The 25908-nt window shown below is 35.7% G+C and overlaps 4 protein-coding genes across 13 annotated transcripts; all 4 read left to right on the top strand.

Annotated features, from left to right (window-relative positions):
• Window positions 1–892: 892 nt before the first annotated feature.
• On the top strand, window positions 893–2498 carry LOC106445684 (ATP synthase subunit d, mitochondrial). Its single transcript, XM_013887283.3, has 5 exons — window positions 893–1185; window positions 1452–1533; window positions 1843–1907; window positions 1981–2067; window positions 2185–2498. The coding sequence occupies exons 1-5, from the start codon at window positions 1015–1017 to the stop codon at window positions 2284–2286; spliced, it is 507 nt and encodes a 168-aa protein (XP_013742737.1). The 5' UTR covers window positions 893–1014; the 3' UTR covers window positions 2287–2498.
• Window positions 2499–2709: 211 nt separating this feature from the next.
• Window positions 2710–7982, top strand: LOC106445685 (ABC transporter G family member 27). 7 transcript variants are annotated; one of them, XM_022717991.2, is made up of 11 exons: window positions 3398–3566; window positions 3660–3733; window positions 4101–4167; window positions 4333–4568; window positions 4644–4799; window positions 4895–5078; window positions 5156–5452; window positions 6572–6859; window positions 6928–7212; window positions 7285–7392; window positions 7646–7982. In XM_022717991.2, exons 4-11 carry the CDS (start codon window positions 4369–4371, stop codon window positions 7865–7867), a joined length of 1740 nt encoding a protein of 579 aa, XP_022573712.2. In that variant the 5' UTR covers window positions 3398–3566; window positions 3660–3733; window positions 4101–4167; window positions 4333–4368; the 3' UTR covers window positions 7868–7982. The 7 variants fall into 7 exon arrangements, with proteins under 7 accessions (XP_013742738.2, XP_022573712.2, XP_022573711.2 ...); XM_022717990.2 differs by having other exon boundaries at window positions 4101–4181; XM_048774420.1 differs by having other exon boundaries at window positions 4096–4167.
• A 3622-nt stretch (window positions 7983–11604) lies between these two features.
• Window positions 11605–14534, top strand: LOC106449368 (probable sucrose-phosphatase 3b). Of its 4 annotated transcripts, none has more exons than XM_013891138.3 (8): window positions 11605–11856; window positions 12506–12613; window positions 12687–13091; window positions 13169–13363; window positions 13461–13751; window positions 13841–14027; window positions 14108–14154; window positions 14241–14534. In XM_013891138.3, exons 1-8 carry the CDS (start codon window positions 11725–11727, stop codon window positions 14328–14330), a joined length of 1455 nt encoding a protein of 484 aa, XP_013746592.1. In that variant the 5' UTR covers window positions 11605–11724; the 3' UTR covers window positions 14331–14534. The 4 variants fall into 4 exon arrangements, with proteins under 4 accessions (XP_013746592.1, XP_013746593.1, XP_022573708.1 ...); XM_013891139.3 differs by having other exon boundaries at window positions 11608–11856; window positions 12533–12613; XM_022717987.2 differs by lacking the exon at window positions 11605–11856 and adding an exon at window positions 11859–11904 and having other exon boundaries at window positions 12533–12613.
• Window positions 14535–21851: 7317 nt separating this feature from the next.
• LOC106449369 lies at window positions 21852–22713 on the top strand. The gene is made up of 2 exons (XM_013891140.3): window positions 21852–22234; window positions 22316–22713. The coding sequence occupies exons 1-2, from the start codon at window positions 22114–22116 to the stop codon at window positions 22459–22461; spliced, it is 267 nt and encodes an 88-aa protein (XP_013746594.1). The 5' UTR covers window positions 21852–22113; the 3' UTR covers window positions 22462–22713.
• Window positions 22714–25908: the final 3195 nt, after the last annotated feature.

Genomic DNA, 25908 nt, shown 5'->3' with positions numbered 1-25908 from the left:
ACAGCCAGACGACTGAAAGGTAAGTCGTCTACAGCCAGACGACTTCCCAAGTAAGTCGTCTGACGAACAGATCTGGAAAAAAATCGATGTCATACCTTAAATTGGTGAGATAAGTTCCTTAGCATACATAAGGCTTCTCCAAGCACACAGAATCACAAACGGAAGTCACCCACCCATAATCGTTAGCTTCTATGACTCTATGAACCATAAAAATTTTAGAATCAAAATCTTGGGTTTTTTTAGCTCATTGTGGAGAGAAAGTGAGAGATATGTTGTGTTTAGTTCACAAGAATGGAAAAAGAAGAAGGGTAAATCAATTTTAGGAGCATTAAGAGCTTCAAATTGGTTGTTCATGGTGGTTGTGGTATTGATGACAATGGCAATCTTGTAATTACTTGAAGATGATGAGGGTGAGAGAGTAAAAATGTCATTTTCGAAAAAAGAAAAAAAAAATAATTTATGGCATTTTCGTAAATTATATGAACTTGTGGGGTGAATAGGGCAAAACCAATTTTTTTAAAAAGGAGGTTAGTTTTGTGTTTGACTTTAAGTTGTAGGTCAATTTTTCAAAAATCTCATAATTGATATGGTATGAACATAAAACGACAGAATTTAAAAAGAGTGGCATAGGTATGTAATTATTCAGGAAAACTGAGGGTTATTTTCTTTTTGTACTCCTGTTTTAATAGATTAGATTAATCTAATCACTTTGCTAATGTGATTCCACAAAAGAATCATGATAGTGATCAAAAATAATATTTTATAATTTGTTCCAAGAGAGGGTAAAGTAAAGTAAAACTCAGAACCTGAAAGTAAAGTAAACTGGGTTGTATTAGCAAAATTAAAAAACTAAAGGGGCTAAACTGTAAACAAATAGAAAAGGAAGGGCCTGCAAGGCTTTTTGGGGATTCTAGGGCTTTCCTATTGCTGGATCAGGCGACGTTTACTTCTTCTTCCTCTCCGCATTCCATCAGTGTTTGTTTTTGGGTGAAACTGACAAAGAGTGCGAGAAAAATGAGCGGAGCCGGGAAGAAAGTGGCGGATGTGGCGTTCAAAGCGTCGAGGACAATAGATTGGGAAGGGATGGCAAAGGTCCTTGTCACCGATGAGGCTCGAAGAGAGTTCTCTAACCTCCGTCGCGCTTTCGACGAGGTCAACACTCAGCTCCAAACCAAGTTCAGCCAGGTTAATCTTCCGATTGATTCCCTTTCTCTTGAATCATTCTAGATCTTCATCGTATCCGATTCGACATTAGTAATCTAGATCAGGTGATTCGATTTGAGATTGGTTGTTCGTATATAATGTTGAAAGACGTATGAATCAGAGCACATTGTTGCTTGGCCTTTGTTGCGCTGATCATTGATTTGGATATTGTTTCACTGAATTGCTATTTCAAAAGAAATCATTCAATGCTCTGATTCTATTTTTTTTTGTGTGTGTGTGTGTTGAAGGAGCCTGAACCCATTGATTGGGATTTTTACAGAAAGGGTATTGGCTCTGGCATTGTTGACATGTACAAGGAAGCTTACGACAGTAAGTGAACCTCTCTATGCTCGATTGCTCCTACGTATCTTCTTTAAGTTTTGTGCAACTTCTCTAATTACTGACCTGCAGTATATGCTATTATACAAATACACCCATCAGTTCGTTTTTAACTAGTTTGTGTGCTTGCTTAGCGATCAAGTGAAAGACTTCGCCTTGCTTTTGTTTTGCTCTCAAACCTGACTAGAAGAAAGTCTTGAAAGAGATCTGATTATATTTAAACTGAAGTTTCCAGTTTTTGTTGGAAGTATGAAGATATACCAAAATGAATTTTTTATTGCTCTTTCTGGTTTGCTGCAGGCGTTGAGATTCCCAAGTACGTGGACAATGTTACCCCTGAATACAAGCCAAAGTTTGATGCTTTGGTGAGCACTAGCTAACTCCATTGTTTAGACTAGGGTCTTTTCAGCTAACTTGGTCGTTTCTTTCTTTCTATAGTTGGTGGAACTGAAAGAAGCAGAACAGAAATCTCTCAAGGAGTCTGAACGGCTAGAGAAAGAAATTATTGATGTCCAGGAGATAAGCGTAAGTACTCCCCAATTAACAAGTTTGTTCTTATGCAAAGTTCAGTCCGATATAGTTTTGTTAACTCAAGATTCTCATGTACGATCACTGTCTTTATGTGTGTGTTGGCATAATTAGAAAAAGCTCAGCACCATGACTGCAGATGAGTACTTTGAGAAGCACCCCGAACTCAAGAAGAAGTTTGATGACGAGATCCGGAACGACTACTGGGGATACTGATTCATCATATTTCTTGTATCTCCGGTCTGGAAATGAAACTCTCTCTTCTCTTTTTCTTTTGATGTGATTTTGTGAGTGTCAACCATAACATAATAAGGACCACTCCATTTACTTAAGCAGTGTGTTGAGATATTCATTGGAGATCCAATGAGACAATGACGATAAAAACCCATTTGGTTTCAGTTGTCAATGTCATAATATTGTTTCGTTTCCTTCTAAAGAGAATAATAAGAGTTAAAAAAGATCTTCAAGTGTAACGTCTTTGTTGCATCTCCTCTCTTGGTCAATCACTAGGAAGTGTAAGAAATCTGAACCATTAGCAAATTGGTTTGTTGATAAATCTTCCGGTTTGTTGTTGAGTCTTTGGGTTGGGCTCAACAAACCGGTTTGGATACAAGTGTTGGTTTAGATTTCTCTATGCTTACGTTGAATTGGTTGACGAGAGGAGCAACAAAACTTCCTATCTTTTTTTGTCAACAGAATATTAGATATAGAGTTCACGTCGCTGCTTGTAAAATCACACGTAGCCAATATTGGTTAGCATTGTGCTTACTAGTAAGTAGGTACTGTAGAAAGACAAATCTTGATTGGTCTAGGGAAGCAAGAACCACGTGCTGCTCTCCTACCCCGTCTGTACCGAAAGTCAGGTTTTGTCGTTTTGCTAATAACTGTATAAGTGAAGATAGATAGATAAGACCATTTCTTCTTTAAAGTAAAACGTGTATCTACCTGTAAAATGCATGAGCCAGAGATTAGTTCGTAGGTCATGGTCTCATGTCAATCACGTGTTTATAACCAAAGGGCGTCCTCAACTCTATAAATAGGTAATGTTTGTGTGTGTCACGTCTCCAAGGAAAAAAAACAACAGAGAACTTCCCAACACCTCAGCTGCAACGTACAGAAACACCGGTGGGAAAACAAGATGGAAATGGGAACCTCGTCGTCATCATCAGGCTTGGTCAAGGCCAAATCTGAGACACTATCAGAAGCTCTTAAGTCTAGTTCACTCGACTTCAGTAATGGTGGGGGCAGTAGCCATGGGAGAAAGCAGCATGTGAGAGCATCGTCATCACCGAGCCAAAGTGGCATCAGCAACTACAGAAGGAACACACACATAAGGAAAGCCAGGACTCTTGACCTTGGTCGTCTCACTGGTGGTGAGGCTCTTAGCCGAGCATCCAGTGCTTCCCTTGGACTTTCCTTCTCTTTTACTGGCTTTGCTGTGCCACATGAAGAAGAGATCATTCCTTCAGAGCGATCATGCAGCAATGATGATAACTGTAAGATAACCATTAAGCCCGGCACCTAATTGCAACTCTTGATGTCAACTATGGAGCGTATTAAGTTATTTGTTCTTATTATTCGTGTAACAGTGGAAGATATTGAAGCAGCAACTAGTAGTGTGGTCAAGCTTCAAGAAGAACCAACCTTTCCAATATATCTGAAGGTGAACCATTTCCCCATATAGATAATCTAATGGAAAACTTAGGAATTGATATTTATGGTACTCTCTATTTGAGCGCAGGCACTGATGGAGATATGTATCTAAATCATCAAAACCCCAAAAGTCCATAGAAATATATATTTATGTTTTTTGATGCCATTGATTAGTCCAACTTCAGTGGGTCTGTTGTATCTCATATCATGTTTTATGCACAAGAATTATCAATCCTCCCATAACCAAGAAACAGTTTACATTTAGTTTTATCATCCTCATTGCATTAAGACAGAGCATCATGAATATTCCTAGACAATGGAAACCTCTGTTTTGCCTTCTTTGTTGGTCTAACTTTGGTGCCCAAAATCAAGCTTAGGAGGCTCAACTACAGTTTACTGGTTCTCGGCAACATGTGAAGCAGAGCTTCACGCTGGACCAAAAGGGTATGGTTATATAGGTATTGTAATTCTGAATAAATCAGAGAGAATTTGAGTCATTTATCTTTAGAAAAAGAATAATAGTTTTCTTGCAAACTAAGGCATATTATGTATGGGAACTTTTGCTTGAAAATTTACTGATCAAATCAATTCTTGTCATGTCTTTTGTAGTTCATAGACATCACATACAAGGTAACTTGTAAAGCAATGACATCATCATCAGAAAAGAGCATCTTGAATGGGATTAGTGGTTCAGCCTATCCAGGGGAGATTCTAGCTCTCATGGGACCTTCTGGAAGTGGCAAAACCACACTACTCAATGTGCTTGGTGGAAGATTTAATCAGCAAAACACCAGTGGGTCGGTTAGCTACAACGATAAACCATATTCTAAGCACTTGAAAACCAGGTTAATATAAGATTCCAGTTCAGTCTCTAAATGAAACTGTAGATGTATATATAATTTGTACCATTAACATGGCAGGATTGGATTTGTGACTCAAGATGATGTTCTGTTCCCTCACTTAACTGTTAAAGAGACACTAACCTACACAGCTCTTTTACGCCTTCCTAAGACCCTCACAAAGCAGGAGAAGGAGCAAAGAGCTGTCAGTGTCATACAAGAGCTTGGCCTGGAAAGGTACACTATCCTCTAACAATTTTGGGCACTTCCCCTTACGGTTATAGCAAACCGGTCTTGAGAATGGAACCTTATTAGAAATTCGTTTGTATTAGGTGCCAAGACACAATGATTGGAGGATCATTTGTGCGTGGTGTCTCAGGTGGGGAGAGGAAAAGGGTTTGTATTGGGAATGAGATCATGACTAATCCTTCACTTCTTTTCCTTGATGAACCCACTTCTAGTTTGGACTCTACCACTGCTCTAAAGATTGTTCAGATGCTACAAAGCATAGCAAAAGTAAGAGACATCCACTCTTTACATCTTTAAATCCTATGGATTTGACCATACCCAAGTTCTTACTTGTTGGCATGCAGGCTGGGAAAACTATAGTAACAACAATCCACCAACCGTCAAGCAGGCTCTTTCACAGATTTGACAAGCTGGTTGTACTCAGCAGAGGAAGCTTGCTTTACTTTGGGAAAGCATCAGAAGCAATGCCTTACTTCTCTTCCATAGGATGTTCTCCTCTACTCTCCATGAACCCAGCAGAGTTCTTGCTGGACTTAGCGAATGGAAACATGAACGATATCTCCATACCCTCAGCTCTTAAAGAGGGAAGTTCTTGCAGCAAGATAAGACCTCCCAAGTCAACTCCTACAGCTGTATATGAGGTGAGACAAGGATGAGATACATTGACATTTCAAGATACCTTTTATATAGAGCTGTAAACTGGGCGAGCCCATGTCCATTAGTCCATATCCATTTGTCCATTCATTGTTTGTGGACAGCAAAGTGACCATGTCCATTAAGAACCATGTCCATTAAAGACCATACCCACTAACACCCATATTTTTATGGGCTGCCATGGGGTCCATAATGACCATATAAGAAAATTTTAAATTTTAATTTATAAGCATACAATTATATATAAAAGTTCATAAAATTAAAATTCATCCATAAATTCAAAAGTACAACAATACATAAGTTCATAAATACAACAATTACGGTTTTGGTGGGAAAAATTGATTTTGCAGTTTTGGCGGAAAAACTCGATTTTGCAGTTTTGACGGAAAAACTCGATTTTGCAGTTTTGACGGAAAAACTCGATTTTGCAGTTTTGACGGAAAAACTCGATTTTTCAGTTTTGGCGGAAAAAAACTCATTTTTGCGGTTTTGGCGGAAAACTCGATTTTCTGATTTTGGCAGAGAAACTCGATTTTTCGGTTTTGCCATGGGGTCTATAATGACCATATAAGAAAATTTTAATTTATAAGCATACAATTACATATACAAGTTCATAAAATTAAAATTCATCCATAAATTCATAAGTACAATAATACATAAGTTCATAAGTACAACAATTTCGGTTTTGGCGAGAAAAATCGATTTTGCGGTTTTGGCAGAAAAACTCGATTTTCCGGTTTTGGCGGGAAAATTCGATTTTGCGTTTTGAAGAAAAACTCGATTTTCTGGTTCTGACGGGAAAATTTGATATTAAAATTTAAGCGAAAAAATCGATTTTACGAGTTTAGCAGAAAAACTTAAATTTTATAAACCTTAGGTTTTGTGACCATTGGACATTCCACGTCCATAAAGCCCAAAACCAATAAAAACCATTTTCTTAATGGTCTTCCACATTTTGTCCAATGAAAACTAATGGGAAAAATGGGTTTGTCCATATTAAGCCCGTTTGTATATGGACATGGGCAACCATTGGACGGCCCGCCCATTTGACACCTCTACTTTTATAGCTATATCATATTAACTGTGATGTTGATGCGGAAACACAGTATCTTGAGGAGGCTTACAAGACACAGATTGAAGTCATGGAGAAGAAGAAACTTATGGAACCAGTTCCTCTTGATGAAGAAGTTAAACTGATGATAACTTGTCCCAAGCGAGAATGGGGGTTAAGCTGGTGGGATCAGTACTGCATACTCTCTTTAAGAGGATTTAAAGAACGGAAGCATGACTATTTCAGCTGGTTGAGAGTCACTCAAGTGCTCTCCACTGCCATTATATTAGGTTTACTCTGGTGGCAATCAGACATTCAACATCCCAAAGGTCTACAAGATCAGGTACGAGATCATGTTCATGGTCTACAAATTAGTCGCTTATATTGAAAATGGAACTCTCTTTATCTCAGGTAGGTCTACTCTTCTTCATTGCTGTTTTCTGGGGGTTCTTTCCGGTATTCACAGCGATATTCACGTTTCCTCAAGAGAGAGCAATGCTGAGCAAGGAAAGAGAGTCTAATATGTATAGATTAAGTGCATATTTTGTGGCTAGAACCACAAGCGACCTGCCACTTGACTTGATATTACCTGTGCTTTTCCTGGTAGTTGTATATTTCATGGCAGGATTGAGATTAAGAGCTGAATCCTTTTTCCTAAGTGTGCTCACAGTCTTCCTCTGCATCGTTGCAGCTCAGGTAAAAAGGGCCTCATTGGGAAACTAGAGGATATAGTGAACGCAAGAATGCTAACAACTTTTTTGTGTTTAGGGACTTGGATTAGCTATAGGGGCAAGCTTAATGGATTTGAAGAAGGCCACAACTTTAGCATCAGTAACTGTGATGACGTTCATGCTCGCTGGTGGCTACTTCGTAAAGGTAAATTATTTATACAACTTCCAATTCAAAGACAAGATTATAAACATATTTCTTTGAACACCATAGTACATTGTTCTTACCTACGTTCCACATTCAGACATGTTGTAAACTTCTAGTTACAATGAGATGATTACCTCTAATTAAGACACATGTGCAGTTTCAGATAAGCAAATCCTGAGACATATCATTATACATAGGAGTATTGCAACTCTAATGCACATTGATTAACACTTGTTTGTTTGTCTTTTGGCAGAAAGTTCCGATGTTTATTGCATGGATACGTTACATGTCATTCAACTACCACACATACAAGCTCCTTGTCAAGGTTCAATATGAAGAAATCATGCAGGACGTAAACGGAGAGGAGATAGTGAGTGGGCTTAAGGAAGTGAGTGCTCTCGTAGCTATGATTATTGGCTACCGTCTCTTGGCTTATCTTTCTCTTCGAAGAATGAAGCTCCACACTTCAACTTAAATTTACTTACAAATAGGCATTTATATATAATGTGTCAACTTAATTTATAATCTTTGCTTGTTTATATATATTTCCACTTACTTCATAGTGTGTTATAAACATAATACCAGCTCAATCCTATCTCGCAATGGCCTAATTTTAAGTGTGTGGGGTTGACTCTGCTTGAGATATAACTTTCTCAACCAGACTTTATCACTGTGCCTTACATCCTTACGTCATCTCCATTGACGGGATTCATTAGAGAAACATGCGGAACAAAAGTCTTCTTTTTCCAGAATTAACTGTTCGCTTCGGTCTTTTCAACAAACCAAATATCCACAAAACCATCTCAGTCATTGTAAAAATCAGAATAGCTAATTTTTTTATCAACACTAAAACAGAGAGTAATAACTGAAATGTTTTGCATTGTTCTACAGTGTCATTAGTTACTTTAACTTTTTTGTATTGGATATCCCTTAACAAATGAGTGTACTAGTACCTTTTTTGTATTAGATATCCCTTAACAAATGAGTGTACTAATTAGGCATGAGCATATTATCCGAACTCGATATCCGAACTCGTATCCAAATGCGACTCATAAAACCCAAACTGAAATCTAAACTGAAGTAACAGAATATCCGAACATGTATTAAGTTAGGAGAGAATGGATATCCGAACCCGTGCGGATAATATTCGAACCCGAATGGATATCAAAAGATAACCAAATATATGTATATTTAACCTTGTTTAGTTTACTTATCTCATTCTATTCAAAAAAATTATATTGATATTGCACATGACTCAAGATAAGATAATATAGATATAACTATGAAAAAAGTGATTTGCTTATATCAAATTATATTTACATCGATCTAAAGTTTTTAGTTGGAATAGTTGAATGATGAATGATCTTATATCAAAAAGTGAGTTTCAATATCATGTAAAGATAAAACATAGAAAATATCATCTAGTGATTAATGATCAATTTATAAGTCTTTTGAACCTTCCATTAATTAATCCACTGACTATTATATATAACGGACTCACATGTGGAGAGTGCATGTGCGTGAAAGATTGTTTAATTGTTGATAGTCGAGCGTTACTTCTTTTCTTTTTCCTTTAAAACTCATATGTCGAGAGGCAAGCTCGTGGAAGACCGATTAACTGTGGATGGTTAGGAGTTACATCTTTAATTGTCCTTTTACTTATAATTGTTTTGTTTATGACCATGCTAAATTCATATTTCTTCGTTTCTTTATTTTCTCATTAGGAAAATACCATAAACTTATTGATAATCCACTGTCAATGTTGTCCATAGATTCCTAAAGTCACATATCGATGTATTCAATTTTTTTTAAAGAATGTACAATCATTATACTTATGTTATTTTATCTTCTTTTTCTCATATTTGGTATATGATAATATATATAGAAAATATTAATATATTTGATTTTACTACTTATATCAAACTCTATTTATGTCGTTCTAAACTTCTTAGTTGGAATAATTGAATGATGAATAATCAAAAAATGATTTGTCGATATCGAATGAGTAAAGACAAAACATAGAAAATATCGTCTATTTGATCAAAAAAAATATCATCTAGCTATTAAATAGTCAGTAAACAAATTTTTTAAACCTTCCGTTAACTAATACACCCTACTAGCATAAATAGTGGACTTACATGTCGCGAGAGCAGTGCGTAGATGGCCAATTAACCGTGGATCGTCAAGCGTTATATCTTCAAAAAAAATTTTTAAACTTCACATACCGAGAGAGAGAAAACGTGTGGAAGACCGATTAACCATGTATGGTGAAGCGTTACATCTTAAATTATCTTTTTAAATCTCACATGTCGAGAGAACAAATGCATGGAAGATCGATTAAATGTGGATGGTCAAGCGTTACATCTTTAATTGTTCTTTTCAACCTCACATATCGAGAGAGCAAACATGTGGTAGACCGATTAATCGTGGATGGTCAAGCATTACATCTTTAATTGTCCTTTTAAACCTCACATGTCGAAAGAGCAGACGCGTGGAAAACCGATTAACCTTATTGATGATCCGCTAGCAATGTTGTCCACAGATTCCCAAGGGCACCTATCAAGGTATTCAATTTGTTTTAAAAAATGTGCAATCATTTTTATCACTATACTTATGTTATTTTATCTCCTTTTCTTATTTGGTATATGATAATATATATAGAAAATATTAATATATTTGATTTGACTACTTATATGATTATATTAAACTCTATTTATGTCGTTCTAAACTTCTTAGTTGGAATAGTTGAATGATGATTAATCAAAAAGTGATTGTCGATATCGAATGAGTAAAGACAAAACATAGAAAATATTATCTAGTTATTAAATAGTAAGTAAACAAATCTTTTAAACCTCTCGTTAACTAATGCACCGACTAGCCTAAAATAGTGGACTTACATGTTGAGAGAGTATGTGCGTAGATGAAAATTAACCGTGGATCGTCAAACGTTACATCTTTAACTTTATTTTTGAACTTCACATACAGAGAGAGAAGACGTATAGAAGACTGATTAACCATGTATGGTCAAGCGTTACATCTTAAATTATCTTTTTAAATCTCACATGTCAAGAGAGCAGATGCATGGAAGATTGATTAACCGTGGATGGTCAAGCGTTACATCTTTAATTTTTTTTTTAAACCGCACATATCGAGAGAGCAAACGTGTGGAAGACCGATTAATCGTGGATGGTCAAGCATTACATCTTTAATTATCCTTTTAAACCTCATATGTCGAGAGAGCAGACGCGTGGAAAACTAATTAACCTTATTGATGATCCACTGGCAATGATGTCCACAGATTCCCAAGAGCACCTATCAAGGTATTCAATTTGTTTTAAAGAATGTACAATCATTTTCATCACAATACTTATGTTATTGTATCTCCTCTGTCTCATATTTGGTATATGATAATATATATAGAAAATATTAATATATTTGATTTGACTACTTATATCAAACTTTATTTATGTTCTTCTAAAGTTTCTAGTTGGAATAGCTGAATGAATGATGAATGATATATATCGAAAAGTGATTGTCGATATCGTGCAAGTAATGATAAAACATGGAAAATATCAACTAGCGATTAAATGATCAGTACACAAGTCTTTTAAAACTCCCATGTCAGGCAGGTGTGTGGATGACCGATTAACCGTAGATGGTCAAGCGTTACATCTTAAATTGTATTTTTTAAATTTCACATATCAAGAGAGTAAACGTGTGGAAGACCAATTAACCGTGGAAGTCAGGCGTTACATCTTTAATTGTATTTTTAAAACTTCACACGTCGAGAGAGTAGACAGATGTAAGACTGATTAACCGTAGATAGTCAAGCGTTACATCTTTAGTTATCTTTTTAAACCTCACATATCGAGAGAACAAACGCATGGAAAACCGATTAACCGTGAATTATCGGAAGTTATATCTTTAATTATCCTTTTTATTCTAATTTTTTAATGACCAATGCTAAATTCATTTTTCTTTGTTTCCTTATTTTCTTCTTACGAAAATACTTAAAACTTATTGATAATCTAATGGCAATTGCAATGCTGTCCACATATTCGCAGTGACACCTATCAATGTATTCAGTATGTTTTAAAGAAACCAACAAAGTTTCAATTTGTTCTATTAAAAGAAAAAAGAAGAAGTTATGGGAGAGGAAAAGACCAATCTCTATTGAAGACAGATGCTCTGAACTAATAACAACAGAATTAAACAAAAGAGAAACAAATATGATTTCATATGAAAGGATCCTAACCGTTGATCCTTGTCTTTTATTGGTGGATGGGGTGACATTAACTACGTGGTCTTTATACAATACGCTGTAACGCCAACATGCGGATTAGTGTGACTGATAATATTCTCTCTTTTCTCTTCTTCTTTTCTCGAAAAAAGAAACCTCCTTTTCCCTTCAACTTGCAGAAGAGGAAGAGGAAGAAGAATAACTCAAGAAGCGATATACACAAGGTTTGCTTTCATCTTCTTTGATTTGGGTTTCGTTATCTTCCCTTTTTGGTGAGTTTTCTTGGAGAAATGAGGAAAATGCGATGGTTATATATGTCTTGTTACTGCCCTTGCTTAGTAATTCAGCTCATCCATGTTGATCTTCTTATTTATCTTCTTTCAATTAGATAAGCATGAGTTTCTATTTTTGTTTATTATTGGTTAGGTAAATATTAATCCAATAGAGATCAATTTTAAGGAGTTTATCGTGATCACCTTTAGACTATTATGCATTTGGATGTCTTAAAGAGCTTTGTAATTAACTTTTCAACTTTTGATTTGGATATTCAATAGATTTTGGGCTTTCTAAGCACATGTTAAGAGTATTCTATAAACATTGAGTTTCTTTCTTTACATTAAACTTAATAGCACAAATACTTTGGTATCTCCTGTGTTCTTGTCTCTCCATCACTTAAGACTTTGAAACTTAGATATCTCTGTAGAAGAAGAAGTTGATACTTCTTAGGAACCTCTATGTTGTTTGATGCTTGAAACTGGTAACAACATAGCTTATATACATCTTTTGCTTTATATGATCTTACCAATTGTTGTGTATGTTAAGAACAAAACGCATATGCTAAATCTGTAACAACTTTGATTATGATAATCAAAGACTTTGCCACTATATGCTAATTCACAGGACACTGAAAATATGTTGATTATGGAACGCCTGAAATCTCCTCCTCCTCTAATGATCGTCTCGGACCTTGATCATACCATGGTATGATCTCTGATTCTGTGATGCATGTGCAGAAGAAGATATATAGTTATTTATGTTATTCTGTTTCTTACAGGTTGATCATCAAGACCATGACAACCTCTCTCTTCTGAGGTTCAACTCACTGTGGGAAGAAGCTTATCGCCGTGACTCTCTTCTCGTCTTCTCAACAGCAAGATCACCTATTCTTTACAAAGAACTGAGAAAAGAAAAACCATTGTTGACCCCTGATATCATCATTACATCTATAGGAACCGAGATAGCATTTGGTAACTCCATGGTTCCTGATCATTCTTGGGTTGAGACCTTGAACACCCATAAATGGAACCAGGAGATTGTCTTGGAAGAAACCAGAAAGTTCCCTGAGTTAACTCTTCAGCCGAAAACTGAGCAGAGGCTACACAAGGTCAGCTTTTACATTGATGAAGGTAAAGGTGAGGCAGTGACCAAGGAACTTTCACACTTGCTGGAGAAACGTGGCGTTAAGTGTTTTATTTATATCTTCTTTTTTTGTTACTTGGAAACCAAATGGTTTGTGATTATGGTGTATGTTTTCAGTTAGATGTTAAGATCATTCACAGCTGGGGAATGAATCTGGATGTTATACCACGAGGTGGAGGAAAAGGAGAAGCTCTTGAGTACCTTCTCAAGAAGCTGAAGGCTGAAGGAATGTCCCCTGTCAATACTCTTGCTTGCGGCGACTCTGAACATGATGCTGAGCTATTCAGCATTCCTGATGTTCACGGTGTCATGGTACTGTTCTCTTGTTTCATTCATAACAATCTCTCAGCCATTCTTATCGACACCAAAAGCTTTACTTTGTTTTGTCTATGTGTGTGTGTTTGTGAAGGTGAGCAATTCTCAAGAAGAGCTACTGAAGTGGCATACTGAAAATGCTTTAAACAACTCAAAGCTCATCCATTCAAGCGAGAGATGTGCAGATGGGATTCTTCAAGCCATTGATTATTTCAAGCTTGGTCCAACTCTTTCTCCAAGAGATGCTTCTGAGTTCTTGAATGGAAAGGCGGATATCGCCAATCCTGGTCAAGAAGTTGTGAGGTTTTACTTGTTCTACGAGAGATTGAGACGCGGTGAGATCAAGAAGTATGAGACATACATAGCCAGCTTCAAAGAGTCTTGTGTGAGTGTCTATAAATAAGATAGATGCAAATGGAATCCATAGTTAGCTTATGGACCGGACTAATTACCTTTTCTTGGAACACTTTTCAGGACCAAGATGCTGTTTTTTTCCATCCATCAGGGGAAGAGAAGTCTCTGAGGGAGGCCATTGATGAGCTGAGGAAGTATAATGGAGACAGAAGTGGGAAGAAGTTTTGGGTTTGGGTGGATCAGGTTCTTGTTATAGATAACATTTCTGGGAAATGTATAGTGAAGTTTGATAAGTGGGAGCAATGCGGTAAGAATGTCGTCTTTGGAATCTGATCTGTGGTGACTTATTTTCAACAAGTCCTTATGATGGTTTGTTATTTTTGGCAGAGGATGAGCGTAAATGCTGCACAACTACTGTTGAATTCACTTCAAAGGTAACCAGATAGTACTTTCAGAAGTCAGATAAAATTTAAAGTATTAAGGTTCTTGATGGAATGAGAAATGAATTAAAAATATGCAGGGAAGAGGATGTTTGGTGTGGGAACAAGTGAAGCAGATATGGTCAGAGGAATCAGAGCTGAATGATGAAAACAATTGCTGGATTATCTGAATCTTGGAGACTTGTAAATGATTGATTTGCAAACTGTCTTCGGGATTTGTCTTCCCTTTCTTCGTATAGTTTTTTTATAAGTTTTGAAAATGTTTTTGATAATTACCAAAAAAAAAAGTGTAATATACACTTGAGATTTACATGAAATTTTAAAAATTGAGGGCGAACCGGTTCGGACCGGTGACCTCTTGATCTGCAGTCAAATGCTCTGCCACCAAGCTATGTGTCCATCTTTGCTGGCTGTTCTAGAGTTCAAAGACTGTATAAAAGTATAACTCACTTTTATTAATGCTCAAGAAAATAACTCAAAACTTAAGTTCAATTTCTAAACTCATAAGCTATGCAACACACTTGCATCTTCTTATATAGAGATTTATAATTCCTAATCCTAATAGGTAATACTTTTAGATAACTCCTAAGTGTTTAGATAACTCCTAAACATTAGTATTCCTATATTCCATAACTCGGTAGGATTAGGTGGATAACTTCTAACTCAAGTTTCCTTTTCTTTCAAGCTTATCCCAACAATCTCCTCCTTAAGCTTGAAACTATCTTTCGTTATATCTTGCATCCCGATAAGATCTCTCATTTCTCTAAACTTGATCCTTCCAAGTGCTTTAGTTAGGATATCAGCTTTTTGCATTTTTCCTGAGACATGTTCCACGTCGACTTGTCCCTTCTCAATGCACTCCCGTATAAAGTGATTTCGCCGATGTATGTGTTTGCTTCTGCCATGGAATACCGGATTCTTGGTGAGAGCAATCGCAGACTGATTGTCTATTCGGATCAACACTTTCTCGACAGGCTGCTCTGTAACTTCACTCAATAGCTCTTGTAACCATATGGCATGCTTTGCTGCCTCTGTCCCGGCCATAAACTCTGCTTCACACGAAGACAGAGCAACTGTATCTTGTTTGCTTGAGCTCCACGTGATCAAGCTTCTCCCAAGATAGAAGATGTGACCTCCGGTACTTCTTCCATCGTCCATGTCTACGTTGTGGCTACTGTCACTGTATCCAATGAGCTTTGGGATTCCAGGTGTTGATCGTTCAAAGATAAGACCAAGTGACGTTGTTCCTTGAAGATATCTGAGACAGTGTTTCATTGCCGCTTCATGAGAGACTTTCGGACTGGTCATGTATCGACTTAGAACCCCCACTGTGTATGCGAGATCAGGTCGCGTGTGAATGAGATACCTGAAGCAACCGATGATTCTTCTGTACCTTGTTGCATCTACATCTTTTTCTTCAACTGACTTTGATAGTTTCAGACCTATTTCCATTGGTGTATGCGTCATGTTGCAATGTTTCATCCCGCTTTCTTCTAAGATTTTGAGTCCATACCGCCTTTGATTTAAGCTTATGCGTCCCTCCTCTTGATGAACTTCAATACCAAGATAATAACTTAGTCTTCCCAGATCGCTCATATCAAATTTAGACGCCATCTCTCTCTTGAAATCTCCTATGATCTTCTCGTTTGCTCCACTCACAAAGAGATCATCGACATACACAGCTATCACGAGTATGTTGTGCTCCACGGTCTTCCTATACACTGAGTGCTCCTTAGAGCATTTCTCAAAACCAAACTCAAGTAGTATACGATTTAACTTGTTATTCCAAGCTCGCGGCGCTTGTCGCAATCCGTACAAGGCTTTATTGAGTTTGTATACTTTCCTCTCGCTCCCTTTCACCTCAAAGCCTTCCGGTTGTGTGACATAGACTGTCTCTTTTAATTCTCCGTGTAAGAATGCCGTTTTGACGTCAAGGTGGTGCACCTCCCATCCGTTTGTGGCTGCAATGCTGATAAGTAGTCTAATAGTTTCAAGCCGTGCTACAGGGGTAAAGACTTCATCGAAGTCAATCCCATATTGCTGCACATACCCTTTTGCCACTAAACGTGCTTTATACTTGTTAATGGAACCGTCTGAATTGCGTTTGATCTTAAAGATCCATCTGAGACCTATTGACTTTGCGCCACTCGGTAGGTCAACAAGTTTCCATACTTCATTCTTCTCGATGGATTGGATTTCATCCTTGCATGCATCTATCCACTCCTTAAGTTCTCTTGCCTCCTCAAAGCTCTTTGGTTCATCATTTAAGCATATCAATAATATCTCACCTTCTTCTTCAGCTAGTAAAACGTAATCCTCAAGGTACTTGGGTTTTGAGGTTTGTCTTTCGCTTCTCCTTAGTGTTCTGTTTTCTTGTTCTCCTTCTTCTATTGATTCCGATGAGTTTGGCTCTGTGTTCTCATCTTCATTATCCTCGTCATCATTCTCTGCGTTTGTTGCTTTGTCTTCTAGTGTGTCTGAACCTTGCTTGGGATCTACGTCAGATTTTTCTTCTCTAACTCCATGATTTCCAAACTCACCAATTGTGATCACAAAGTCGTTATAACTTTCGACCTCAGCATCGTGTTTCTTCCAGTTCAGACCTTTTGTTTCATCGAACACGACATCTCTATTTACCACTATCTTCCGAGTCTCAGCATCTAGTAGTCTATAGGCTTTAGACCCTGGTTCCGTTCCTAGGTGAACCAATACTCTCGTCCTGTCATCAAGCTTCTTGAGATGTACCTTGTCTACTTTGGCATAGCCAATGCATCCAAATACCCTAAGGTGACTTATGTTTGGAACTCTTCCCCGTAAGACTTCGTAAGGTGTTTGGTTTTGTAGTGATCTTGTGGCGATCCTATTGATAAGATATGTCGCATGTCGGATTGCCTCACCCCATAGGTAGTTTGGCATATGCATATGTTTCAAAAGACTTCTTGCCATCTCCATTAACGTTCTGTTTCTTCTCTCTACTACTCCGTTTTGCTGTGGAGTGTACGGAGCGGTAAGATGTCTTTTGATTCCTGAGATGTCACAATACGAGTTGAACTCGTGAGATACGAACTCCCCACCTCGATCAGTTCTGAATGTTCCTATCTTCTCTCCAATTTCTCGTTCCACCAGTCCTCTGAGGCGTTTGAATTTTGAGAATGCTTCACTTTTCTCTTTAAGTAAAACTGTCCACATATACCTTGAGTGATCGTCAATAATAACAAAGATATAGCGGTTTCCACCTGGTGTGCTTGGTGTTATTGGCCCGCACAGGTCTCCATGGATAAGCTCGAGTGGTTTGGTTGCTCTGAATGTTGTAGCCTGAGGAAAGACTTGCCTTGCTTGTTTACCAAGTAAGCACGATGGACACAACTCTTTCTCAACGTTGATGTTTGGGATTCCACTAACAAGCCCTTTTTGTATCATTGTCTTCATGGTCATTGTGTACTTCAGGGGTATATTGCCTTGAATGCCACCTATTAGATTCACTTATCTCGCTTAAGAAGAGCTGCGATGTATCTCTGATTCCCATTCTCACCTTGTAGAGTCTGTTCTTTGATCTATTTGCTTTTACCAGAAGCTTACCGTGTTGATCATGCATAGTTAAGTCGTCGCCTCTTAGTCTTATGTCACAGCCTGACTCAGTTGCTTGACCAAGAGAGATGATATTGCTTCTCAAGTCAGGAATGAAGTACACATCCATCATCTTTCTCGCTTCACCATTCATGTCAGTGAAAGATATAGTACCTTTTCCTTTAATATCAATCCGGGAGTCATCACCAAACCTTACCTTTCCCGAGATCGTCTCATCTATACTTGAGAAATATCTTTTGTCTCCGGTCATGTGGTTACTAGCTCCGTTGTCTAAGTACCAGATGTCTCCAGTGTCTTTGTTCGTCTCATACTTATCAGGTATGCAGTTCTTCTCGTTGAGATAGACTACTTCATTCATCATTAGTTCGTCTGCATCCTGTGTGTCGTTATTCTCATTCTCAAGCGCTTCTTGTAACTTGAGGAGACGATCCGGACAGTCACTGGCGTAATGACCTTGTTTATCACACCTGTAACATGTTACTCTTGACGTGTCTGGATTGTACCTTCCTCTGCCACGACCCCTGTAGTACGAGCGTCCCCCGCGTCCTCGACCTCGCTGATTTCTATAATCGCGGTTTGGTTGTGTACTTTGGGAGTCTGATGTCGCATACATTAGCTTAGTTTGATCTTCTTGCGGCTCCTCTTCCTCGGAGATGCGTTCTTCATACGCTTTTAAGCGTCCTATAATGTCCTCAAAACTTGTTTTGTTTAGGTCTAGAACCTGTTCTAAGGACGCAACAATGTGAATATATTTTCTCCGAGGTAGACTACTCAAGAATTTCTTCACCAGTTTTGGTTCTTCTATGCTGACACCTAGGGCTGCAGACTTTGATGATATCTCAGCAAGTTTTCCTCCAAAATCATCTATAGATTCTGTTTCCTTCATCTTTAAGCGATCAAATTCACTCATTAGAGTTTGTAACCGTGCTTCTTTGACTCTCTCTGCTCCAACATGCCTGGCTTTAATTGCATCCCATACCTTTTTAGCTGTATCAAGTTCACCGCACTGCAAGACTAAGACCTCCGGTATAGACTGGAACAATAGGGCTATCGCCATATCATTCTTATCTCCATCGATAGCCTCCTCTTCAATGGCTTCCCATACTTTATGAACTTTGAGTGCTATTTTCATTCTTATTGCCCACACCGTATAGTTTGCTGTACCAAGCATTGGACATTTGATAGTCGTAGAGCTTGCTCCTTCTTTCTCCTTCGCCGTCGTTGCTACTATCTCACCACTCATCCTTTTAGCTTTCGCTCTGATACCAAATCTAGAGTTCAAAGACTGTATAAAAGTATAACTCACTTTTATTAATGCTCAAGAAAATAACTCAAAACTTAAGCTCAATCTCTAAACTCATAAGCTATGCAACACACTTGCATCTTCTTATATAGAGATTTATAATTCCTAATCCTAATAGGTAATACTTTTAGATAACTCCTAAGTGTTTAGATAACTCCTAAACATTAGTATTCCTATATTCCATAACTCGGTAGAATTAGGTGGATAACTTCTAACTCAATTTTCCTTTTCTTTCAAGCTTATCCCAACAGCTGTCGCTATTTAGACTAGACGAATTACAAAATTTGCTAACATAGAAAAAATGAAACATTTAGAAAATAGATTTCTTAGGAATTGTTGACAAAAAAACTTCTTATGAGATATGACAAAATATGTTATATTTTGAACAAGATTCTCTACCTTTAATTATTTTGTTTATATATGTCTTCAAATAGATGTATTTTATTTTCTATGGTTCATACATTTCCACAAATTGAAGAGTTTCCAAAAATCAAACAACAAGAAAATAAAACTAAAATTGTGAAAAGAAGAAAGAAAGAAATACAGACAGAACACCACATGTCACTACACCCGAAGATGATGTTGTAGGAACCACATCTCAAAATGAAGCCATATCTATTTCTTCACATATATTGTCCTAAACATCATCATCACCTCTCTTTATTTTTATGTTATCCTATCAAAAATCATTTGATTTTTTTTTGACACTGAAAGCAAACTTCCTATCCTTCACTCATTTGACAAATATGAAAATGATATCATTATATATAAGTAAGTACTTGGCAGTTCTTATCTCTCAGATTTTTATATATTCACCAAAAAAAAATTCTGTACAGGATTATCATCCTTTGTACAACATATATATATCTTCAAACAAATAAAACTAAGGGACAAAACGCAAATGGTAGAGATAAGTATTTAATATACACAGAAAATATAGCTTTGAGGATTCCCCCCTTATCCCATTTTAAAAGAAAAACGAAACTGTATTAAAAAAAATACCCGACTCTTTTTTATATTTCTTAGAACAAAATTTTAATGATATTTTTACAGATAATCAATCTCTTTTAACAAAACTTGAATATGCAAACTCTTAAATCGTTAATAATAATTAAGGTTTTCGTCAGTCAACTCATCTTTGATAAAATTTATTTATTCTTTTAACAACAAGTTATCTATAAACGAATGTACCACTAGTGGACTCAGAATTTTGGCAACGTCATTTATAAATAAAAAAAGGTGAAAGATTGTTCATCTATTTAAGAATAATTACAAACAAGATATTTGACCCAAAAAAAAAAACAAGATGAAGAGGTGTTAACTTGGAAAGCCTTTTTCAATTAATTACAGAGAAGAAACTAGAATGTAACTCAAAAATATATATAAATATGTTGACAAAAGTATATCTATATACATTTATATATATATATAAGCATGGTATATAAGTAACAAACATATTAATTGGATTTATTTATATTTACAATTGAGAGACTGAATGATTTAATTTTAAATTTTTAACTAATGAGTTGTTTGTTTACAAAACTTAAGGAAAAGGACTTGCTTTTTAGCAGTTTACTAGTATTATCCCCGTGCTAACGCACGGTTTACTTTCACTATTTTCCAAATTATCTGATAAGTTATAATGATTCAACGCATAAAAATAAAATTTTATTTTAGTCATATTTTCTAAACCTAGATAACACATGTAAAACCTAGATAACACATGTAAAACTTGATTAAATATTTCACTGAATATTTACTTGCACCCATTTCATATTAAAATATGTTTCTCATAGAAATTTCATTGATAGATTAGTAAAATTAGTGATGTTAAAAAGATAGTAAAATCAACAAACTATAAATAAGATATACATATGTTTCCCATACAGCTTCTCTGTTTATTTTAGTCATATTTTCTAAACCTAGATAACACATGTTTAACCGCACTCTGTTTTTCTAATTTTTTTCAAACTTTTTTTAAAAATGTCTACAAAGCTTCATCTATCTAAACATATTTTAGATAATTACAATTTTAAATGTAATCAGTTTACCTCTTTCACAGGAATAACCACGCTTTGAATCAAATAACTTCATGCTTCTAATAGTAATATCCTCTAAAACAAATCTCTGGTTTTCACTCTTTAAAAAAAAATAGAATACAAAATAGAAGTAAAGTATGATATCAACTTGAATCATGTAGTAAGAATCATAAAAAAACAGATTTTTAAATGATCGATTTGAATAAAGATATCTGCTGCACTCAAAATCTACATAAAAAGACAAAGAAAGTGAAACTGTTGAGAAAAATCAAAAAAGAAGAATCGAAAGATAAAAATAGTTAACTGAATTCTATATATGAGATAGGCAGTTGGTATCAGGAGTTACTGAATTCATGGAACGTGTGATGATATCAGTTCGAGGAAAAACAGTGATTTAATAATTTTGCAATTACATAATCAAAAAATTTGGTCAAATTGTTTTTTTTTGTAAAAACAATTACACATGTCAAAATCTTATTGCTTGAGTGACTTGTGCTTTAGTATATAAGGGATTGTCGACTAATAACTTTAAAATTTTTATTATTAGTTGGATTTAATCTTATTTATAATGGAGAGATTGAATAATTTAATTTTAACTAATGAGTTGTTTGTTTACCAAACATAAGAAAAAAAAATACTTGCTTTTAGGCAGTTTATTATTAACTAATATTTTTTAACAAATTATTTTAGCAGTTTATGATGTAATCAAATTAAATTATAAGATTAATAACTATGAGTTGGGTGTTGACCAAAAATAAAAGAAAACAAATAATAGTCTTTTTAATATAAAAAAGGAAACAAGAAAGACCATCTTCTCTATCCTCTCTGTTTATTTTTTGCTCTGTCTTTTGCAATGCTTCTTCCATTTTTTCTTTCTCCTCATCTCTTCTCCGATGATCATATCCCCTGATCCCTTCTCCTTCATATCTTCTTCCCCTAATTAAAATTATTAACATATAGATCCTCCGATCGAGATCCATTGCTCATTTCCTTTTAACAAACAGTAGAAGAAATTAAACCCTGATGGAGAGTTCTTTAGGTTTCATGGCGGTTTTCGCCGTCTCAGGGAGCGTCGTGTTCCTCGCGAGTCAATTCCACAAGCGTCTCCTCTCCGATTACATGGACAAGTTCGAATTCGAAATCCGTAAGAACTAACTAAATCATCTCTCTCTCTCTCTTATGATTATTTTTTGTAAAATTGATTATGAAATTCGTGTGTTTTTAGGATCGAGGGAGAATGTGGTGATGAAGAAGAAGGTGAGATTCGCGGCGGATGTGGTGGAGCCGTCCGGGAACAACAAAGAGTATCGCCGGAGACACTCTTCCAAGGCTAAATTCGATAAGCAATCGAAGATGGCGGCAATTGTTTGAAGTTTTTGGTTATTGGTTTTTGAAGGAGTGTTTATGTAATTATTCTATTGGGGTTTGTGATTTGATTTGATTTGATTTGAGTAATTAATTTTGAGGGTTTTTCTCTCAAATCTGATGAATCTGGGGAAAAACCTTTTAGGTCTTCCCATGGTCAATATATTTTTCCTATTTTTGTAACTTTTTCTTCATTTTCTTGGGTTTTATTGACCTGTAAATATTTTTGTTTGTGTAAATACAAAATGTGATTGCTAATTACGTTTTTTTGCTTGTGGGTTTCCCGTTTTTCTTTAATGCTTACTGATTGGTTTTAAAACTAAAACATACAGTTGCCCTCGTAATTATGATTGTTAATACCTGATTCATAGGGCATTAGAGTGACGTAATAACAGCTTTTTGTAAGATAAACTGGCTTAAAATTGTAATGAGTTAAAAGCAAATAAATAAATTAACAAGTTGACACGGTAAATTTTGTTAAATAAGATCTCAGTTAATAATATGATTAATATATTTCAAAAACCTTTGCTTCATCATCTCGGAAACCATAACAAATGGTTAAATACTTTTATATTTGCATTAACCTATAAACGCAATTCCAGAGAAACGAGCATAAACTAAACTAATAATTTGGGCATAAACTAAACTAATAATTTGGGGAAGTGCAGTGATTTCAAACCTTAAAGCCTTGTTCCCTCAGTTTCATTTTAGTTGTCAATTTAAGGTTTTGCAAATAGATTAAGAAAATTTTATTTTTACATATTTTTAGATTATAAATATTATTATTTATATATTTAACAATATTTTAACCAATATAAAAAATAAGCAAAAAAACTTATTCATAAATTTTGCTTTAAAACTATAAAATAACAGATATTTTGAAATAAAAATTTTACACTACAATGATAATTAAATTAAATTGGAAGTATCAGACATTCAAGATTTGTCAAAGATATTGGGTAATAAAAAACTGTTTAAAATATACTATGCTAATACCAATTAGCTAGAAACGTGGTCTCTAAAATAATTAATGAAAAGGGTACCGTAAACAACCCGAAGGGTCACAGGCCAAAACTAAAATTGTGGCTTACGAGAGGATGGAACTGGTCATCTAGGTAATAAAATATTAATCATGTGACGATTATAACGTGACGACATGCATACTTTATTTAACTTTACAATAATAATTTGCATCCCCCGTCAAGAGAGAGCAAGTGAGGATGACAACATAAAAAGAGGGTAAAAGGGACTAGACGACCAAATTTGCTAGAAGGTTTCTATTCGTTAAGAAAGGAGATTATCACCTTCATAAGCTAGTACAAAAAACATTTTTTTGTCGAAATTTTTACCCTCAGAGACACATTTTGTCTTCTCAATATCACTAAAAGACACATTGTGATACAACACACTTTCTTATGTTAGAATTACTAATATAACCCTTAACTAGAGTCATCTTCACTTAGATAGAAATCCTACCCAACTAAACCAATCTAGTTAACCAAAACCAAACAGATTTCTTATCTTTTACTTTTTACAAACCCTCCGTTTACCTTATCTTTTTTTTATTTTTCACGGTTCTTGTTAATCTTCTCTTTCTCTCGGATACGCCGACGAACCCGATGAACCCTAATCCTGTCTCTTTCATTTTCTGACTCTCTTCTCCGATTACGCTTCTCTGTTTAACCCAATCATCGTGAGTTCCATTTCTCGACCCAAATGTTCTTGAGCTTTGCGGTCCAAATCAAACTTCCCCAGACCTTTCTCTTTGATTTTATGATTCTTCTCGAGGTTCAGTCCCGTAGAAACGATGGCGGTGGACGTGGAGGGCATGGTGGAAGAAGTGGTGGATACCACAGTGGAGGCGGTGGTGGTTGTGGAGGCAATGGTGGAAGACGTGAGTATGGATACAATGGTGGTGGTTGGTGGAAGTGGCTGCCGAATCTTCATCCACAAAATCTTGAACATAAGACCCCATCCACAAGATCTTCATCCACAAAACCTTGATTCATGTGTTCACATTTTTCAGTGTCCATAATTTTACCATCCACAATGTGTATGTTCATATCTAACTCGTCAACAACTTTTCGTTTCCACAAACACTTGACATGCAAGGTGCAATTTCTGCTTCAAAATCGAACCATTTTAGCTTTGTTTTGTTTCTAAGGATATATCTCAACTTTCGTCTCTTTGTTCTAAAATTAGCAAAGAAGGGAGAAAAATAGTTTATTCCCTGTCAACTGTTCACCGTAACCACAACCATTGCGTCCATACATATCCATCCATAAGTATCTGTTAAGTGTCCACGTTTCTTGGGTCCATATTCTTTATGTCCATAAATTTTCTATTGATTGTGCTCAATGACTTTTCAGATTTACTTAACTTTTCTACTATATTTATGTACATATAACAAGTAAAAAGATAATTAAACAGATTTTAGTTTGCTTGTCCATAATTCTTGTTTCTACAACTCATTTGTAATTTACGTGTTCACAACTCATTAATCCACCTTTTTTTTATATCCACAATATAGATGTCCATATTTCATTTGTCTACAAATGCTTAATCCAAAAATCTGAGTTTACAACTATTTTTACTTTTTAGTTTTTTTCATTTATTTCAACCAGAAAAAATATTTGGTTTGGTTCTTTAAAGGGAACATCTTTTTCTCATTCATGTTGGTTAACAAGCTGAGAGTATTTTTGTCCACCACAAAGACACCTGTACCAACAATGTGTGTCATATCCATTATGTGTCTTTGAGCGTAAACAAAAGACACAAAGTGTCTCTGAATGTAAACGTCTCTTTTTTGTCCTATAGTTTTGTATTGGCAGTGAACGAGGTCATAAGCTTGTATTGGCAGTGTACAATATATAGCGGGCCGGTAATGGTGACGGCCCATATTAGACAAATACAATTAAGCATTGCCTTAATAAAAGTGAAAGATATCTTGCTATAGTTGTGGTAGACTCGTAGTGAAAGGGAAAAGTGTTATTTTTCCCATGTATAGTGCTTTTTTATACCCAAATAAATAATAACAAATCATAAATGCAAAACGTCAAAACCATACATGAACTAAGAACTTATTTAAAGTCCAACCCAAATCTGTAGCATAAAAAAATCTACATTGACTAACACGGCGTTAGTCAACCGTTATATTAGATAAAACGACATTGTTTTGTAATGCATAATTGTTTTTAAAACTTACATTTGCTTGGAATCAAACCGTGGTACCGCAAACATAATACAATTTTACTTACCACTCTACTACGACACATTTATTGTTTTTTTTATCAGATTTAGAACAACAATATTTTGATTTCTATATTCTAAGGAAAGATTTTTTTTTTACAAATTTTATTTAGCACAAATTATAATTGCACCAATAGTTTATATATTTCGATTTTTTACACTCTTACGCATGTAATAAAACTAAAAATGATATTTCATGAATTA

This window comes from Brassica napus, unplaced genomic scaffold (genome assembly GCF_020379485.1).
Source record: "Brassica napus cultivar Da-Ae unplaced genomic scaffold, Da-Ae ScsIHWf_3154;HRSCAF=3974, whole genome shotgun sequence".
Taxonomy (NCBI): Eukaryota; Viridiplantae; Streptophyta; class Magnoliopsida; order Brassicales; family Brassicaceae; genus Brassica; species Brassica napus.
This window is presented reverse-complemented; position numbering and strand designations above follow the sequence as displayed.

Coding starts and splice junctions, on each gene's coding strand:
- LOC106445684 (XM_013887283.3), top strand. CDS start 1,015: ATGAGCGGAGCCGGGAAGAAAGTGGCGGATGTGGCGTTCAAAGCGTCG. Junction 1,908..1,980: donor AGCCAAAGTTTGATGCTTTG/GTGAGCACTAGC, acceptor TTCTTTCTATAG/TTGGTGGAACTGAAAGAAGC. Junction 2,068..2,184: donor TTGATGTCCAGGAGATAAGC/GTAAGTACTCCC, acceptor TGGCATAATTAG/AAAAAGCTCAGCACCATGAC.
- LOC106445685 (XM_013887284.3), top strand. CDS start 3,209: ATGGAAATGGGAACCTCGTCGTCATCATCAGGCTTGGTCAAGGCCAAA. Junction 3,567..3,659: donor ATGCAGCAATGATGATAACT/GTAAGATAACCA, acceptor TTCGTGTAACAG/TGGAAGATATTGAAGCAGCA. Junction 7,213..7,284: donor TCTGCATCGTTGCAGCTCAG/GTAAAAAGGGCC, acceptor TTTTGTGTTTAG/GGACTTGGATTAGCTATAGG.
- LOC106449368 (XM_013891138.3), top strand. CDS start 11,725: ATGCGGATTAGTGTGACTGATAATATTCTCTCTTTTCTCTTCTTCTTT. Junction 12,614..12,686: donor CGGACCTTGATCATACCATG/GTATGATCTCTG, acceptor TGTTTCTTACAG/GTTGATCATCAAGACCATGA. Junction 13,752..13,840: donor CCAGCTTCAAAGAGTCTTGT/GTGAGTGTCTAT, acceptor AACACTTTTCAG/GACCAAGATGCTGTTTTTTT.
- LOC106449369 (XM_013891140.3), top strand. CDS start 22,114: ATGGAGAGTTCTTTAGGTTTCATGGCGGTTTTCGCCGTCTCAGGGAGC. Junction 22,235..22,315: donor CAAGTTCGAATTCGAAATCC/GTAAGAACTAAC, acceptor GTGTGTTTTTAG/GATCGAGGGAGAATGTGGTG.